The sequence below is a fragment of the Lampetra fluviatilis genome, chromosome 1 (genome assembly GCF_964198595.1).
Source record: "Lampetra fluviatilis chromosome 1, kcLamFluv1.1, whole genome shotgun sequence".
Lineage (NCBI taxonomy): Eukaryota > Metazoa > Chordata > Hyperoartia > Petromyzontiformes > Petromyzontidae > Lampetra > Lampetra fluviatilis.
Window position 1 is genome coordinate 3437029 of NC_136275.1, and position 19002 is coordinate 3456030.

At 53.1% G+C, this 19002-nt stretch overlaps 1 protein-coding gene across 1 annotated transcript in view; it reads right to left on the reverse strand.

Annotated features, from left to right (window-relative positions):
• The window catches only part of LOC144953166 (SCO-spondin-like), a 187033-nt gene that overhangs the window by 141393 nt on the left and 26638 nt on the right, over positions 1–19002 (reverse strand). The window contains exons 19-35 of the mRNA XM_078883760.1: positions 18860–18954; positions 18232–18488; positions 15852–15986; positions 14956–15158; positions 13340–13467; positions 12681–12790; positions 10452–10601; positions 9457–9550; positions 8807–9028; positions 7905–8098; positions 6986–7228; positions 6197–6394; positions 4733–5005; positions 3767–3889; positions 2686–2780; positions 1105–1354; positions 262–414 (exon numbers count right to left, since the gene is read on the reverse strand). Coding sequence (XP_078739886.1) covers positions 262–414; positions 1105–1354; positions 2686–2780; positions 3767–3889; positions 4733–5005; positions 6197–6394; positions 6986–7228; positions 7905–8098; positions 8807–9028; positions 9457–9550; positions 10452–10601; positions 12681–12790; positions 13340–13467; positions 14956–15158; positions 15852–15986; positions 18232–18488; positions 18860–18954 — 2923 coding nt within the window. The remainder of the gene's footprint in view (positions 1–261; positions 415–1104; positions 1355–2685; positions 2781–3766; positions 3890–4732; positions 5006–6196; positions 6395–6985; positions 7229–7904; positions 8099–8806; positions 9029–9456; positions 9551–10451; positions 10602–12680; positions 12791–13339; positions 13468–14955; positions 15159–15851; positions 15987–18231; positions 18489–18859; positions 18955–19002) is intronic.

Below are 19002 nucleotides of genomic sequence, written 5' to 3' on the forward strand. Positions count from 1 at the left end.
AATGAGCGGTGCGCGTTAGTGAAGCTAGGGAGCATATACGTGGGAGCACGGTACAGTACAACATTGGACATTGGCGCACTGCCCCTCTGCTGCCCACATCTTAGTGGGCCTGCACCAGCCAATAACACCGGTTTGTTCATGTCGGTCACTCCCTTTCGAGCACTATCCAGGGTCGACCCTGCTAAGGTACAAAACTAGCGACAAGCGTGTGTGGGGAGGTGCTTCGGTAAGGTGAACATTGTGCTCGGGGAAAAAACACACGGATCTGGGTCGTTTCCCGGGAGGAGCCGGGAATCTCCCAGCACATGAGGCCGCCGTTCTCCGCCATGCGGCACTCCCGGCGCCGCACGACCACCCCTCCGCACGCCGCCGTGCAGTTAGACCAGACGCTCCACTCGCTCCACTCCCCGTCTCCTGGTTAAGTCAAAAACAACAACAACAATGAGCAACTCGTGAGCGCGACGACAGCAAATCTCTCTCCCGACGCGTTTCCGGGTCGTGCCCGTGCGTTGTCCGGCACGACGTCCGATGGTGTCAGGAGGTGGGCACTTCATCGTGTCCAACGACGCGTGGCACAACCCGAAAACACACATCGCTGGCGCTGTCCAACGCAGGAGGGCAACTCCGCTTGTGTAATCCAACCCACAGCAATGATGCAGCCTCACCTCTCTCTTCCCTTACACAGATCCGCCTTTGACATTCTCTTCCCGTCTGTGTTTTCAACACAAATTGTTCCCCACCATCACAAACTAATGGCCCATCTTCATGGTACACGTGCTATGAAGATGGGCCATTTCCAGAAACGTTGCCTATTATACATGTCTTCCTTTCAAGGCCAGAGCTGCTATTGACAGATGTGCTGAGTTCTTCCTAACATCACAGTAACGTATAAGAATATGGATTTGCGAGATGCCACGGCATCTCAATGTCACTTACAAATACGTGGCAAATGCAAACACACACACATCAGGGTAGAGCATAGGGCGAGTGACAGCGGGGACAAAACAGCGACACGCACACACGCACGGCAGCGGATTCCCGGGCGAAGAATTCCCAAGCCACCGGCGACGAAGAAAGAAGCCGACGTCGTGCACGGCGACTCACTGGGGCAGGCCGTGCTGAAGCACTCCCGGGCCTCGGCGGCGTCGCCCCGGCAGCCCCGGAGGGCGTCGTGGTCTCCGGCCCGGCCGGGGGGACACTCCCGGGAGCGGCGCCGCACCCCGGGCCCGCAGGCGCGGCTGCACTCGCCCCACGCGCCCCACGTGCCCCACGAGGCGCATCCCGCTTCGTCCGAGGCCACCTCCGCCGCGCTGGCCACGCCACGGCCCGGGCAGTCCCAGACGCCGTTGCACACCTGGGCGGGGGGCGGTGGGCGGGGGTCGGTGAGGGGCAGAGGGCGACCCGAACAGGTGAGCGGGCGAGCGGCGAGAGACGGGCGTGCGCGCGTTTTCCGGTTCAAGCCATCTTATGAGATGCTCAATGTCACGATAGACAAGGATATTACGAGATAGACGATCGTGTTTATAATCTGGACGGGCCAAGCAGGGGTTAGAGTTATTCATTCACAATAAAAAAAAAAAGGCTGTGAGTTGGAATCCCACTCAAAGATGAACGTAGCCTTTGATTCATCTGAGGTTAATAACACTAGTTTGACTTTGTGGGAATTCAACAGTGCCTTGGCGATGAACTCTTGACATAGAAACATGGAATGTCCTTCATTGGCTCTGGGCTTCGTAAGACAGAAGTGCCACCCGGCTCTTGTTTAATTTAGGACACGTTTTGACTTTGCCTTGACTATTCACTCTTTCAAGTTTAAGTGAGATCCAGCGAGACATTGCAGATTATGAACAAAAACACAAACAACAACATATTTAGAAATACTGTGGCCAAGTCATGTACAATTTATTTTATTGCATTTATAAGAATTCTGGCCATTATTGTTGGGACTTTGTATGGAGTTGTGGGATCGAGCCATATTTACACAAAAACGGCCACGATTCCTCCACAAAAGTGGCAGCACAACGTCCAAAATAGCCACAACAATCGGGTCAAACGCCTCAGTGGGCTTTCACTTAAGATTCTCAATAAGCGTCGCTGATCGCAATACTAGGCAGCTGGAATACGTGGAGAAAGATAAGAAGAGGATACTCTTAGGTTTTTTCGGTAAAGTCACGTAGGTAAAAGATAAATAATAAAAATTATAAAAAAAAAAATAGAAATAAATAATAAATCACGGCGTTTCGGAGGCAACACAAGCTTCCGTCTTCAGGTGGAACTGTCACAGCACGATTGCTGTATCAAGTAAAGAGGAATCCCAAGAGACCCGACCTTGTATAGATACTGGTTGAGGGGGGTAGGAGCCAGGGTAGGCCCCTGGAGAGGAGTTTTTATGATAAGGTTGGTGCGGCTGCTGCTGCTGTTGGGACTGAGCCTTTTTATGTAGACTGGTTGAGGGGGGAGGAGCCAGGGTGGGCACCTGAAGACGGAAGCTTGTGTTGCCTCCGAAACGTCGTGATTTATAATTTTACTTCTATTATTTCTTCTATAATTTTTTCATCATTTATCTTTTATCAATAATTTCGTATAATTTTTTACCTACGTGACTTTACCGAAAAAACCTAAGAGCATGAATCCTTGCAGTCACGAGAGCTTCAAATCTAGAATAAGAAGAAGAGGAGGACTGACCCGCGAGAAGGGCAGGCACTGTCCGGTGAGGCACGTGAACTCCGGGCACGGCACGGCGGCAGTGTCGTCGTCGGGAGGCACGACCACCCTTGGACCTGAAGCGACGGAGCGAGGCAACGCGGCGAGGTTCAGTTCAACCGGCCCGGCGAGTCATCGCTGTGCGCAGCGTGCCGTGCGTTCTCGAGCAAGCCGCCCCTGACCCCCCCCCTTCCCTGCCTGTAGGGCTTCTTCATTCTAGCCCAGGGGTCAGCAACGGCTCTTTAAGGACTGCGGTGCGGCTCTTGAAATAAAAATAAAAAATGGCTCTTATTGTTATTTTGGGTTGCCGACCCCTGACCATGGAAGTCCAGTTTACCATGGAAGTCCAGTTCACCATGGGAGTCCAGTTTACCATGGAAGTCCAGTTCACCATGGGAGTCCAGTTTACCATGGAAGTCCAGTTTACCATGGAAGTCCAGTTTACCACGGAAGTCCAGTTTACCATGGAATTCCAGTTTACCATGGAAGTCCAGTTTACCACGGAAGTCGAGTTTACCATGGAATTCCAGTTTACCATGGAAGTCCAGTTTACCACGGAAGTCCAGTTCACCATGGAATTCCAGTTTACCATGGAAGTCCAGTTTACCACGGAAGTCCAGTTTACCACGGAAGTCCAGTTCACCATGGAAGTCCAGTTCACCATGGGAGTCAAGTTTACCATGGAAGTCCAGTTTACCACGGAAGTCCAGTTTACCATGGAATTCCAGTTTACCATGGAAGTCCAGTTTACCACGGAAGTCCAGTTTACCATGGAATTCCAGTTTACCATGGAAGTCCAGTTTACCACGGAAGTCCAGTTCACCATGGAATTCCAGTTCACCACGGAAGTCCAGTTTACCATGGGAGTCCAGTTCACTATGGGCAGGGGTCGGCAACCTGTGGCTCTGGAGCGGCATGTGGCTCACTAAGCACTGTTCCGTGACGTCATTTATTGAGGGCCACCGTCTCGTATTCGCCACTCGCATTGACTTTCTTTTTACCAAATTCGACATCGATCAGTCAGCCGTTCATTGCCGAATCGGTAGTCATGAATAAACCTCACCGCAGGAGAGCTCATCCTCGGCGTCAGGGCAGTCGGGGATGCCGTCGCACACCTTGCTGGCATTCACGCACGTCCGGTTGTTGCACTCGAAATTGCCGGGGCAAGGAGGGATCTGGGCAGAGCCTGGTGAGGTACACACAGAGGAGAGACGGGGTGAGGTATGGGGGCCATCCATTTAGTACGTAACGCAAAAATCTGTCAAAACTTAACCCCTCCGCCCACTCCGTGTACGCACGCGTACTTTTTACACCGCCTCCCCCCAACCACCCCGAATCCTATAGAACGGCCGATATTTAATCCACGCAGAAACGATCAAGGGTTAATAATATTAACGTGTTTAAGCAAACGGATAGTCCACACCGCCGGACTATCTACCTCTTTTGAAGGCCAATGTAGACAAATTATTATCGAGGCTTCACCGCCCCCCCCCCCCCCGTTTGCTATGCGTACGTACATTGTCAGTAGACCCCCCCCATACGTAAGCGTACGCAATTGGGTTAACCCCCCCCCCCGCTCCCCCCATCCATGCGTCCGTACTAATTGTATGGCCCCTAAATGGACGGCTCCTGTGTTCTTCATTCCGTAACTAACAGCGCCACCTATCACGGAGTGTCTCGTCTGCACACGTTGCACGCGGTGGTGTGGTGGTGTTCAGGCTGTGTGGCCTCGATGTGTACAGGCTGTGTGTGTGTGTATGTTGTACGTACATATATATGTTGAACTTCAACTCTAGATTTATGTTGAACTTCTTTCGCACCGTACGTAGCCAACCGTACTAATCGGAGGTGCGGTGGGGAAGGACAACTAAACGTAAAATGCAGTTCTAAAAATTCCGTTTGGGGCTCCAGCCGTGAAACAACACTCCTACTAACTTAAAAACGCTCCCACCTAAAAGCTAGGTAACCACAAAGAACGCTTCGTGGGACGACTTCATCGCGCGAGCACGCACGCAGAGGGAGGGCTCACCGCATCGGTCGAGGCTCTCGTCGGAGAAGTCCAGGCAGTGCGGGATGCCGTCGCACAGCTCGTCGTGGCGAAGGCACTGCCCGCCGCCGCCGCCGCCGCCACCGCCGCCACCACCGGGACAGGGCACCTCGCCGGGGCCGCACGTCCCGTCGCAGCCGCGCTCGTCGCTTCCGTCCCGGCAGTCGGCCTCGCCGTCGCAGCGCCAAGCCAGAGGGCGGCACTCGCCGCTCGCGCACGCAAACTCCGTGCCCTTGCACGGGCTGCGCGCGGGTGCTGAGCGCCGAGAAGGAACGAGAGCCCGAGTGAGAAACAAGTATAACCCGTAAAAACAAAGTTTTTCACTATAAATCCTTTATATCCGTGGCGGCTAGAGTCCTCTCGTCCTCTGGCTTGAGATGGCTGCCACCTATGGGTCAGATGATTGCATGGCACCATTAAGCAATTGGTAATTAAATATAATATTTTTGTCCTAAAAAGTGTAAAATTTTGGAAAACAATTTTCACGAACATTAATTGTCACGCACAACGAGTCTGTGTGGAAAATGTCAGCTCGATTGGATCACAGGAAGTGGGTTAAAAAACGACCGAAAGATTTGCACGGTCGTAAGCAAGCAAGTGAACTTAATATAAAGGATTAAAAAAAACTCTGAATAGGTAAATAACAAGGAGACAATACACATGCCTCCTTTCCGTGTGCGTCCCGCTACGTAACAAAAAATATGATGGGTATGTTTTCTCGCGCATCCCGGTCGGTGACACGGCCGACTGGGAGTGAATTGTTTTTCAGCAGCATTGGTTGGCCATGTGACAGATGAGATGAATTAAAGGAATAATTTTATTTTGTAAATTGGAGGGACGGATATGGGAAGGAGGGCTTATCGTCTGCTCATTTATGTTACTGGACATCTGTGAAAAAGAGCTTCATAGCTCATCGGATTCCTCCATTATAAATATTCTGATAATTTTTTGTTAGGAACAATCAAATGATCATGACGATAACACAAATAACAATAACAATAGCCGAAACGTCGTGAGAATTATTTTATTTTATTATGTTTTATTTTTATTATTTTATTACTTCCCTTCTACGTGACTTTACCGAAAGAACCAAGAAGAACAATAGCCATGTAAATTTCGATTTAAAGCTTTCATGACTGCAGGGATTCATCTTCTTGGTTCTTTCGGTAGAGTCACGTAGAAGGGAAATAATAAAATAATGAAAAGAAAACATAAAATAAAATGTTTTATTTTTATTATTGTATTACGTAGAAGGGAAATAATAAAGTAATAAAAATAAAACATCAAATAAAATGTTTTCTTTTAATAATTTTATTACTTCCCTTCTACGTGACTTTACCGAAAGAACCAAGAAGATGAATAGCCATGTACTTCACGCGATCCAGGAGAACGTCGCTGAATCTCAAGCGAGGGTGCCGCCAGGGGACACATTTGGCCCACAGCTACCTGCGCCGGGGGTCGGGGTCACCCCGGGAGGGGTCGGGGTCAGCGTGGTGACCCCCGGGCGACCCTCTCGCTCGGCACACAGCTCGGGCCTCTCGTCCTCGCCGCGCTGGCAGTCCGGGACGCCGTCGCACACCTGGCGCCCGCTCACGCAGGAGCCGTTGCCGCAGGGCAGCTGGCCCGGCCCGCACGTCACCGGCACTGCCAAGCGGAGGGGCGGGCAAGGGCGGGTGCGGTGGAGGGTTGGGGACAGTTACGTACGCACGTTGAACTTCTGTCGTACCGTACGTAGCCAACTGTGCGAATCGGAGGTGTGGGGGAAGGACAGCGATTCGGACATATATACGCGAGGCAGGGTTCCTGATGAAATGCTCTAAAGAAGCGTGCATGCAGGGTAGAGGGATGGTGTGCTCTGAACAGGGCGATCCGAGTTCAATTCCTGGCCGCGGGAAAATATGAACTGGTCTTGCCACCCGAAGTGAGGTATGGTTAAACAACCCCATGATTGACACAGCGTGGGGTGCACTTTATCCAGAGGGGGGCTGATCAAGGGCTGCAACTTACACACGGATGTCGATTCATAGCAACTACAAGTAAAAATCCTGGTTGGGAGTCCACTCACCCCCATCATTCCCCGTGGGCCGATAAAACGTGCGCCACTTTGTCAGAACTCGACAGTGGCTTTCCACGGGACAGGCCGACGGCAGCAGGCGAGTAGCACTCAACAACGCGGCAACAATCCGTCAGAGAAAAACTCATCCCCCCCCCCCCCACGCCCCACGTCGTCACCACCTCCTCCGGGGTGTCCACAGAAGGCCTCATCCACGGCGGGCCGGCAGTCCGCCCGGCCGTTGCAGACGCGCAGGGGGCTCAGGCAGAGGCCGTCGGGACACTGGAGCCACCCGGCGGGGCACGAGCAGCCCTCCTCGTCGCTGAAATCGCCGCAGTCGTCGTGCCCGTCGCAGCGGTGCAGGTACGGGAGGCACCGGCCCACGCGGCACCGGAACTCGGTCCACGCGCAGCTGCCGCCGCACGCTGGGAAAGGGCACGCCGAGAGAGTGTGAGGCGGCCGGACCGTGAACTGATGTCCACCGACGTGCCAGGCGGGCGATGGTTCAGCAAGTAGGGTTCGCGGCCCATGGCTATCGGTTTCCCCCTTCTGGTGGGTTTTGTCCGAGTACTCTCATTTCTTCCTATGTCACCGCCCATTGTTTTTCTTTTTTTTAATGGGCCAAACATCATCCCACGCTGAATGCAGGACCCAACGTCAACAGACTTGAGCCTCAAATGAGGTTCAAATTGATAAAAACAGGGCACATTATTGCATTATTACAAGAGAGGCCGTCCTCTGAAGGAACTGGTGCCTGCCAAAGAAACATGGAATTCCCGCTTCAAACTCAGGTCTCGCAACAAATATCCCCATTAGAGGAATTCATCACACATTTCAATCAGGGACCCATGGTGCGTAGTTCAGTCTCCAAATATTACAACGCTCGATCTCTCCTGCCTCTCGATCTCAACGTTGCCCGAATCGTCGCCGGTCATCTAGGGTCAGCGACGAGCGAGGCGCGACCTCGATCGTGACAACACGCAGGGCGTTCGCACAGCGCACGCGGCCCCGACGCGGCAGCCGCCGCCGCCGCCGCATCGCGGACTCCGGCAATGAACGACGCAGGAGGCCCCCGCCGGGGCGCCCGTTTCCGCGCCTCACCCGACTCGTCGGAGGCGTCGCCGAAGCCGCAGTCGGGCGCGCCGTCGCACACGCGGGAGAGCGGCACGCAGCGCCCGTTGGCGCAGGCGAAGTCGCCGGCGCCGCAGGGCGTTGGCGGCGCCGGGCAGCCGCGCTCGTCCTCGCCGTCGGCGCAGTCCGGCTGCCCGTCGCACCGCTCGCTCGCCCACACGCACCTGGGGGGGGGAGGGGGGGCGGATGCACAACGGCCACGGCACGTGCTGGTGACGGCGCTGCGAGTCGGCCGCGGCCCACGTTGAATGCGGCACGTGTCCAGCACACAACTTTGCAGTGGCCGTACGATACCAGCCTCGCCAATACACGTGCGTGCATACGAATGTTAGTTGCGCAAACACACGGCAAGTTTTTGCGTAACTAATAAGTCCACATTTAAACTCAGGGAAAACCGCCCAACAGCACATCCCACGCATTCAGCGACTTCTGCAATGCTGAGAGGGTTACTTTTGAGAAGTACAGCAATTATGAATCTCGCGTGAGATTTTAGAAGTCACGTAACACAATCCTGCTTCTGGCGGTTTGTAAGAGATGCAATCTTGGACGAGTGTAGCGATCACTCTCTGTTCAAATGAACGCGCACTCGGATGGCCTTTAACCTCGTTAATGGCAGCAGTGAACGCGCCTCGTCCACGTCCACAGGAGAGACGCGGCATATTTGCGTCGCAGAATCATGAAGGGTGGCAAATGGCTCGGATGGGGCTTTATTCAGCAGTGGATACACCGTGACTCATGACGATGACGATGACGACGACGGCGGTGGTGGAGATGACACATGCCCGTGCCATCAGCCCCATTCCGTGATAGAAATCTCACTGCGGGGCGGTTAATCACGCCAGGATGACGACGAACGGCCGCGCATCGCTCACCGCCCGTCGGAGCAGGGGAACTGCTGGGGGCCGCACGACGCCGCGCACAGCTCGTCCGAGCCGTCGCCGCAGTCGTCCTGGTTGTCGCACGCCCACACCACCGGGATGCAGCGCCCCGTCGAGGCGCAGCGGAACTCCGTCGCCCCGCACGCCCCCTCGGTCTCGCCAGCGCCGGCACCGCACGGCGACCCCGAGCACCGCCAGTCCCCTTGGTGGCACGTGCTGGCGCGAGCACGAACGTGCGGAGAGGGCGGAAGGGTGCGAGCGTTAGGTTTAACACGTCGTGGGCTAATCACGTGGATAATTACAGCAGCCAAATACTCTTAAAATGCATGTTTCTAAATCTGGAGGGAAAAACCGGAGGACCCGGAGAAAATTTCACGCGAGCACGGGGGGAGAGAGAGAGAGAGAGAACATGCAAACTGCAATTATACAAAAGGCGTCAGGGTCGGGTTCGAACCCACGTCCACCTGTATACTAGGCGAGGTAGTTAATACCTCGCCACCGTGTCGACCCACGACCCATGGCTCACCGCAGTGCTCGCAAAACCCAGGTGGAGTTTGTTTATTTTATCATCGTGATTGTGGCGCAGCTACGGTACGGGAACACGGTGCGACCGTGACGCGGCAAGCCCGCTGCAAACGCTTCACCAATTCCTGCAGTTTCTGACGATGGAGGCCTCCGGAGGATACTCGACGGCGTCGAGGAGGCACGAGCACTCGGCCACGTCAACGCACGCGCCGTCTGCACGCAGTCGGACGGAGGAGGAGGATGACGCGTCATCGTGGTGACGGCAGCGCCCGCTTCGATCGTTCGCCGGCAGCGTTTCAGACATTCAGACATTCACCTGGGTACTCCTAAAGCTGCCCACTGGCTCAATCACTTTTATCATGTATCATGATATACGTATATTTTTTAAATGTCGATTTTAAAAAAACATGCACATTGTGATAAGTGAAAAGACAGTTGTATGTGTCATATAGACAATGAGAGGAATGTGCTCCCATCATGACATAACGGAGGATTGTCCAACTGAGATCAATATTTAAATTAAGCTTGACCCGTGATGACTTTTGCTTTTTGATATGTGATACATTTGTGGATGTTTGCCACCAGATAATAATCCCACTGTAGACATAACCAATGAACTAAAACGAAATCAAATCAACGTCGACCTGCACTTAGAAGTGATGCAAATCATCTGCCCATCATACGACAGAATAAGTGTCCAAGTCTATTATAAGCTGCGCCGTGACCGCTTGACGAGCCGTTTCAGTTGGAGTGTGCTGTTGGCCTGCCAGAGCAAGACTCATTACACACAAGGCGCTTGCCACACATGGACCACACTACCTTGCTGATTTCGTCAAGGAACATAAACCATCATCACGCAAACTCGCAGCAGTGGCTTTTGGCAAAACCGCATCGCGAGCTTTCAGATGCGCTTCCACGGCCGTCTGGAACGCTCTTCCTTCCAATATTAGGAAGCCACCGAAACTACGCAACTTATAAATAATCCAGATTGAAAACTCATTTCTTCAGAACTGCCTTTTGTGTCGCGTTAAAATTGTTGCCCTTCCCCCGAGCACCTCGGATGAGCACGGTTGGCTACGTACGGTGCGAAAGAAGTTCAACGACAATCCCCCACCGTGGTAAACCGTGCCCTGGGGGCAGAAGCAGCCCTCCACGCACGAGACGGCGTGGCAGTGCGGCTCCGGCTCCTTGCCGATGTCCCGGCAGGTCGTCTGGCACGGGGGACCGCACGCCTCGTACACCAGCCCACCGTCACACTGCATCGCTGCGGGAGTCAAGGGTTTACAGCGGGCTAGAGTTACCGCTGCCAGCGCTCCACATTCACGTTTGCTGAGATGTGATTCATCTCAGGAGAGGGCGTGCCTGTGGCCCAGCGTTCAAGAAGCAGGGTTGGTGGAACACACACGAAGCTTTAATTTACTTTAATTGGTCGATGCTTCCGTTTAGCCAGCCTCCCATACGTTTTATAAGGGAGATCCGTAGTGTATGAACAAAGCGGCAAATAAAACAAAGGACAAACACATCGATATTGCAGAGAACGGGTAAAGACATCATCGAGTGCCCGTAGCTCACCTATGAGATGACTCGTAGATGGTAGTACAGCAAGTAGAACGCTGACCTTATTCGAGAATATTTGTGAGCATTATACCCATGTATGCACGACTGTCTGCCTGGAACTGATCACTCGCCAAGTGTAAAGGTCGCCAAACGAGCAGGTGGAATGGTTCGGCCGCTCTAAGCGGGGCCCTCCGGATTCACTGAGACTTTTATGGATAATTCCGGACATCTGACGATCCGCAAGTGTCTGGGATTACAGTCATGCGCCACAGCGTCTGACATCATTCCGAGTTAACATCGCACACCCAATCATGCGTGCGCCTCCATGAAGTTCAGTGTGGTAGAGCGTGCACCGATTACCCACAAAGGAAACCGTGTGAGCCTAATCAAACTGCCGCTGCGTAGCACATATAGTGCTAAATTAGAGCAATTTGCATAATACTGGGCACGTGGTGGCAGTTGCCACAGCAAATGGGTCGCAAAGTTCAACTCCCGGTTGAGGATTCATGTAGCTGAACGTTCCCCCCGGGGTGATAAAATGAGTACCACTTTATGGGACGGCAATTGTGATTGTCCTGCAGTGGCGAGATGTTATCTCCCTCGCTTGGTACGCAGCAGGTCGTGGGTTCGACCCCGACCCTGATGCCTGCTGTATATTTGGAGTTGGCATGTCTCTCTGCCCGTGGTCGTGTGGATTTTTATCCGGATCCTTCGGGGTTTTCCCTCCACGTTTAGAATCAACGTGCGTGTAGAGTATTTGGCTGCTAAAAATGCCCACGTGATAAGCCACTTCGTTGAGCTGTCATTTGTGGCCAGGTCGCTTCTTAAGAAAGTGCTACACAGCTCAGTGAGCTTTACTGGTAAATAAAATAGTAAAAAAATATGAATAATTAGCATTGTATTGCGTGTATATAAAGTCACATAGATATATACACACTAATGCTCACGACAGTGATGTGGAATTCCCACCATGTGGTACTGCCTTATGCCTGTTTGAGCAAGGGGTCACACTTTGACATTGACACAAGTTAATTCACATCAAATTCACACCGTAGCCCTGCATCCTATCTAGCCCAGTCGTCGCCCATTCCATACACTATCCCAGGCTCGAACCTGCTCAGCTTCCGAGGTCTAGTGAGATCAGCCACATTGCGGGTGATTTGGTAATCGGCTACGATGCGAGCAGCAGAGGGCAACGCAGCAAAGCCAACTGTCTATGCTCCCCACTTTGTCCAACCCAGACTGAAACAACGTGGTGAAATAGGGTCAACTACCTCTCATGGCGTGGTAAGGCCTCCATCCCGCAGTGGAGTGACATAGGGCTGTGCATGTGCACACGACTATTGTGTTGCACTGGCCGAAGCCAGACGGACTTGGGGGAGGTCTTGGCACACGGATCTGTGGGCGAGGCCCATTTAACAACTCCGCAAGAGGTCCCTGGAGTGCGGTGAGTGGAGGGCCTGGAGTGCGAGGATGAGGAGGAGGGAGGAGGAGGAGGAGGGGGAGGAGAGGGTGGAGGAGGGGGCAGGAGGAAGAGGGGGGGGGAGGAGGAGGGTGGAGAAGGAGGGGGAAGGGGGGATGAGGAGGAGGGGGGAGGAGGGAGGAGGGAGGAGGGTGGAGGGGGAGGAGGAGGGGGAGGGGGAAGGAGAAGGGGGGATGAGGAGGAGGGGGGAGGAGGAGGGAGGAGGAGGGGGTAGGAAGAGGAGGGGGAGGGGGAAAGGGGGATGGGGGGGAGGAGGGGGGAGGAGGGGGGAGGAGGAGGGTGGAGGAGGGAGGTGGGGCTCACGGCAAAGGTCCTGCGAGCGCCAGCGGATGTAGACGCCGTTCTTGTTGCACTCCTCGGCGTAGGTGGCGATCGCGGTGCAGAGGCACTCGCAGTCCCCGCCAGAGTCGCACCTGCACGAGGGAGCAGCCGCACGTCCGACCCAGGTCTCCGGTTATTGTATTATTACTCCGATTATTATTATTATTATCGATGCGCTCGTTAACGCCAGTTGTTGAAAAATGTTGGGAGAACATTTTTCCCCGTTTTTCCGTAGAAAAATAACAATTTTGTATGGAGTCAATGTGTCTTCAGGCGGAAATAAGCCTCAGATTCCAACTAATCGTGAACAGTTACAATCAGGACGCATCTGAAAAAATATTAATGGATCACTGCACACAACACCAATAGTGACCGTGAAAGAAACAAAATGTCGTTTTGAAAAGCAGAGAATGTTACCCAATTTATTCAGAGATAAGCAGCTGACATTTTTTTTATCAGGGTGAGCATCCGTTATGTATCCTAATCCCTAAACGGTAACCCAGTGACGGACACGCAAGAAAGAGCTTAACTGTGGCCATTCGGCCCTCAATCGATGAGAAAAAAACATCGGCCAACCCGCTTACGGAACACGCCGGGCTGAATCCCCGCGGGGGACTCGGCGGGCAGAGCGGCAGACGTACCCGCAAGCGTCGAAGACGCACCACGTGTAGAACTGCTCGTGCGGCACGGCCGCGTGGCACGGCTGGAAGAGCGGCTGGCTCAGCACGCCGCACCGCTTGCGCGCCCACGTGACCCGGTGGGGGTTCGCCTGTGCCGACGACACCGCCGCGACGGCGAGGGGGTTCAGCGACGATCCGCACGCTCGATCGCGCGCGCGAGCGAGCGAGCGACGCGTTCACCGCAATTCAAACGCCGTCTTTGAAACCGACGGAATTAGCAATTTCCTGGATGGCTGCACGACAATTGCGTAAGATTTGCATTGGCAAATTTTGCACCCGAGGCTTTCGAGAGCAACATTGCAATTGATTATTGGCTTTATTGATCGCGAACGTAAAATGTGTGTCGTACACCCTTCTCCACCCGACACAGCCAAATTAATAAAGTTGTCACGTGATGCACAAACGTGGCTAATTTCATCCTGCTAATTTTATACTGCAAATGTGCTGAAGCAGTAATAACATTTGCACGTTTGTTCACGTGACTTTATTAATTGGCTATGTTGGGTGGAGGAGGGTGTGCAACACATATTTTACTTACCTTATCTGACCCGAGCATCTGTTATGAATCATACCATGGGCAAGTTGCAGTTAGCCCACTCAACTACACTCTCAGTTAATCACATTGTAATGTCAGCAGTTTGGCGGTTGCCTCCTGTCATTCCTCTGTACCTACCAGGACTCTGAGATTGTGGAATTTCTACCAGTGACTCAGGGTCACCGGTTGAGATTAGCACCACCCCAATGTCTATTTAAAGAGAGATAATCTATGGGGCTGTTTCGTCAACATTCGCATGTTAACGAAACAGCCCAAAGAAGTCACATCGCCAATTTGTTTTCTGGGTAGCTCTATTCTTGGAGGTGGCACATGACTCGTAGTCCCAGAAAACACATTCCTGCGGAGGGAGCTGGTAGGAACGTTGGGTTGCTCAGTCAATGGCCAGGGTCAACGGCGGCGTGGTGTATTCCGCAAATATGCCCGACTGTGAGGGCGGGCACAAGCTGGCGTTGAGTTTTATAAGGGCACCACGGGGTGACCAGCCCCTCCCCAGCCAGCCCCACCCCTCCCACCCCCCACCCAGCCCCACCCTCCCCACCCAGCCCCTCCCCTTCCCACCCAGCCCCTCCCTCCCTCCCCACCCTCCCCACCCAGCCCCTCCCCAGCCTCCCCACCCAGCCCCTCCCCACCCTCCCCTCCCCACCCAGCCCCATCCTCCCCCCCCAGCCCCTCCCCACCCTCCCCTCCCCACCCAGCCCCTCCCTCCCCACCCAGCCCCTCCCTGCATGACGGACGGACGGACACAATAATCCCCTGTAGGCTGCTGTAACCAGGAGGTTCCTTCCAGTATAACCAGGGGTATACTGGATGTGGTGTGCCGGGTGCAGAAGTAGTTACATGCGTGTATGTTAAACTTATTTCGCATCGCACGTAGCCAACCGTGCTAATCGGAGGTATGGGGGAAGAAGAACAGACGAATCACAAAAAGCAATCCGAAAAGAAATGAGCCATCAATCTAGATTTGAAAAGTAAAATTAAGTGCTGAAAACAGCTCGAGGTGGGGGGGGGGGGAACCACGTACCGCGCACGGGTCGGGGAACTTGTGACTCTCCACCTCGGGGCATGCGGAGCTCATGCGCCACGAGTTTCCGAACACTTCGGACGTCGACTCGACGCTGCCCTGCCGCGTGCGAAAGTCGTTGGCCGCGTCGCCGTCGTAGTTTCCGCAGAGGCCCCCGACGCGGCCCCGGTGCGACGGGTCCAGCTTGAGGTAGACGCGAGTCCCTGCCGGCGAGAGGGGTCAAGCGCGGGTCGCACGTGGTCGCATTCCGATTAGCTGCGTGCGGTGAGAACGGAGTTCGGCGGACGTACGTACGTGCGTGCACTCCGCTGAACCGGAGAAAGTAAGGCTCGGAACGACAGCAATCTTTAGCTCCCTTTCTTAATTTCTCGACACAATTATTGGTCACAGTAGAATTTGCGAATCGTTCAATTTGCTGTCTCGTTTGTATTGGTGTTCCTGTGTTCTGCAGTACTCCTACAATCTCAATTGACGCAGGCATTCTCTTGATCTTGAGTTCAACAGCAGCAGACAATCTCAAATCCTACATTTGCTCGTTTGCGATAATAAAATGGCACACACAATCAATAAAAAAAGTAAAATAGGCCCTATAATTAAGGACGCGTATGACCAGTAATGTCGGGCACTACGTTCAGCGTTGCAGTGTGGGAAAACGTGAATGAAGAAAATAAACCTATTAAGAGTCATGGGACATAAACCGGAAATGATGCGCTACTAATCCTTAGGCTCGCGTCACATTTAACCATCAACAGCAACAACAACAGCAAACAAACAACAACAACAAAAATGCAACCGGCGCATTTGCAGCTGCGCGGCTCATCAATTGCCGCCGGTAAACACGGGGGGTCCGTCGCCGTGCGAGCCCCCACACCCCCCCGCCCCCCGTGGGGTCACACCTCCGTCCCACAGCAGGTGAAGGCCCACGCTGGCCGCGACGCCCACGAACATCCCGGCGCGGTGCAGGGCGAGGCCGCTGCCCCCGTACACCTTGGGCAGCTTCACGGCGAGCCCGTTCACCGTCACCTCGCGGCCTTGCGGGATGGTGGGGGGGGGGAAACGAGTCGCGTGGAAGCACATTAAGGGATAGGTAAATACCTTGCAATAAAAGATGCAGAGGTTTCAAAAGGTTGTACCGAACACGTGATAATTGGTTTTTTACCCTTCTATCTGGCAACAAAACTGACACCTTTTTTACAAGGAGTCATGTTTACATAGACCACAATACCTGCAGTCGTAATGCAAACAAAAAAACATAACTCTGATAATGTGCACTGTCCTTGAAGTTGATTGGTCCACACCCGAGACAGCTTTCCTTAGAGCCTAGTCTCACATGGGTTGGACCAGATGACGCCAAAAGGCGCACAACTCAAAGACAATGCACCATCAGAGTATGAGAGCTCGGGGCAAGCATCTACACTATGGGAACCTCATTTGCCAGTAAAAATATGATAATTGGTTTTTTACCCTTCTATCTGGCAACAAAACTGACACCTTTTTACAAGGAGTCATGTTTGCATAGTCCGCAATACCTGCAGTCATAAAACAAACAAAAGAACATTACTCTGATAATGTGCACTGTCCTTGAAGTTGATTGGTCCACACCCGAGACAGCTTCCCTTAGAGCCTAGTCTCACATGGGTTGGACCAGATGACGCCAAAAGGCGCACAACTCAAAGACAATGCACCATCAAGGACAGTGCATACATTATCAGAGTTATGTTTTTTGTTTGCATTATGACTGCAGGTATTGCGGTCTATGTAAACATGACTCCTTGTAAAAAAAGGTGTCAGTTTTGTTGCCAGATAGAAGGGTAAAAAACCAATTATCATATTTTTACTGGCAAATGAGGTTCCAATGGAGTACCGAACACAGTTAAACTGACGCTTCACGTTAAGTGTGACTACATTAACCGCTCTCTGGCCTTCGCGCTTGATAAGCCCACAGTGATGACATCGCCTTTACTCCCCTCTATTCAAGACCAGAACAGGAGGAATTCTTCACTTTTCTGGCGATGGCCTGATGAGGCTGGTTGTAATCACCACCCAAAACGTCGTACTCAAATTTTAAATGTTGTGGGTTTCCTGTCCAACATCAGCGGTGTGCTGAAGTAGTAAGTAATTGGCACGTTTTGTTTACGATACAAACCTTACAAATTGGTTACGTAAGGTGGTGGCGGGTTGAACGACGCATTTATATTTACGCGATCTAACCCAAAAACCTTTATCATGGATGAAATACCCGTTGTGACCATTTGTCAATACTCTGGTGGGCGAAGGAATCATAAAATTTGCCAACTTCAGCTTGCTTCATATTTGGATTATCCTTGCAAGAGTTGAGTTGTACGCCTTTTGGCGTCATCTGGTCCAACACCAATGGAGACTAGGCTCTAAGGAAAGCTGTCTCGGGTGTGGACCAATCAACTTCAAGGACAGTACATATCATTACCATTATCAGAGTTGTTTCTTTTTATTTGCATTTTGACTGCTTGTGTTGTGGTTATTGCAAACATGATGCCTTGTATAAAGGTGTCAGTTTTGTACCAGTTGAAAGGGTAAAAACCTACTACTTGCAAGAGTCAATGTGACTACCTGGTTGGATAGTGTCGAAAATAAATCATTCGCAGCCCGTTGTCAATCCACTGCTGGATGAGCATGGCATGCGGGTATTTTGACCGTGCGTAGCCGTGCCGGTGAGTGTGGGTTGGTGAAGTGGGTTGGAGGTGGGGGGGGAAGGGTTGCAAGGCCTGGGTTTGTGATCGCTCGCCACTGACGTTTGCCGTGGCTGGGCACTGATGTAATTGTGCAGTGCGCAAACCACCGCTGACTCCCAGCACCCATCAAACACAATTGTGTCCTTGGCTTATCGAGGAAATCCCAAGTCTCATGAAATCGTAAGTGCATACATACAAATCTTCTGTAAGAGCCGCCTGCATTTGAGATGTGCAGTCAAGTGAAGTGTTTTTGCATGCAAGAAGAAAACTGGAGTACCCTAAGAAAACTCACGCAAAAAAAAGAGTACGACTCGAAGTCTGCACATATGGGCCACGAACCCGTGCCATGTTGTCCCAAGGGCTGGCAAAGTTTCAGCTCGAAAAGTTTGGTCATTCCACAGCAACTGCCCGCGACCATTCACCATCGCAAAAAGAGCTGCTCTCGATCCACCCACAGCGGCTGCGACAAAGCCCCCGAACTTCTCCGTGTCTCCTCCCCGCACGCCGTTACGCGTTGAGTGAACAATCGGCGGCCGTCCCCCCCACTCCTCCCACCGCGTCTCACCGCGCAGCAGGTGCACCGTGGTTCCGGCAACGGCGACCGTCACGGACTTGGTGCAGGTGACGGCGCTCGCTCCGCACGGCACGTTCTCGGCCGCCACGGAGAAGAGGCCCGAGGCCTCGCGTGCCAGCACGTAAGCGCAGTCGCCCGGGAAGGTGAAGGGCCGCCCGTCGAACGTCACGTAGTGGGGGTCGCCCGTGGCCACGCACGTGCCGGGGCAGCGGCGCCGGCCGCATTCCCAGTGCCGCTCCCGGCACACGCTGCACGCGCGCGCGAGCGACGAGGAAACTGTGTCAAAGCTGGCGCTGCGGCGTAGCACTCGACTCGGAAATGTTGCGAGTTCGGATTGTCGGCAATAGGTGACTTTGTGGGTGGGTTTCTGGGGGATTGTTCCATGTCCTGACATAAGAATTGTTGAATTTACCAGCACGAGCTAAATACCAAGAAGAGTTACGAGCCCAGCCTGACACTCTCTTGAGCCTAACACTCAGCAGTGCCAGGTCGGCGCTCTGAGCACGGAGCAACCCGGTGACCTCAAATTTTAATTTTAATTGACGCGTCAATATATCTGCAGATGCCTCTTGGGTGGCCTTGTAAGGAGGGTGTTCAGTGACAATGTGGCATTGCTCACCATGTGTTGCACTCCTTCTGGATGGTGCTGTTGCTGAAGTACTCCATGCCGTTGTGATGGCAGGGGCACTCGGAGGGTGGCACGCATCGATCGTCCTGTCGAGACATCGGTGCCGTTCTCAACACACGCCCAGGCTCGGCAAC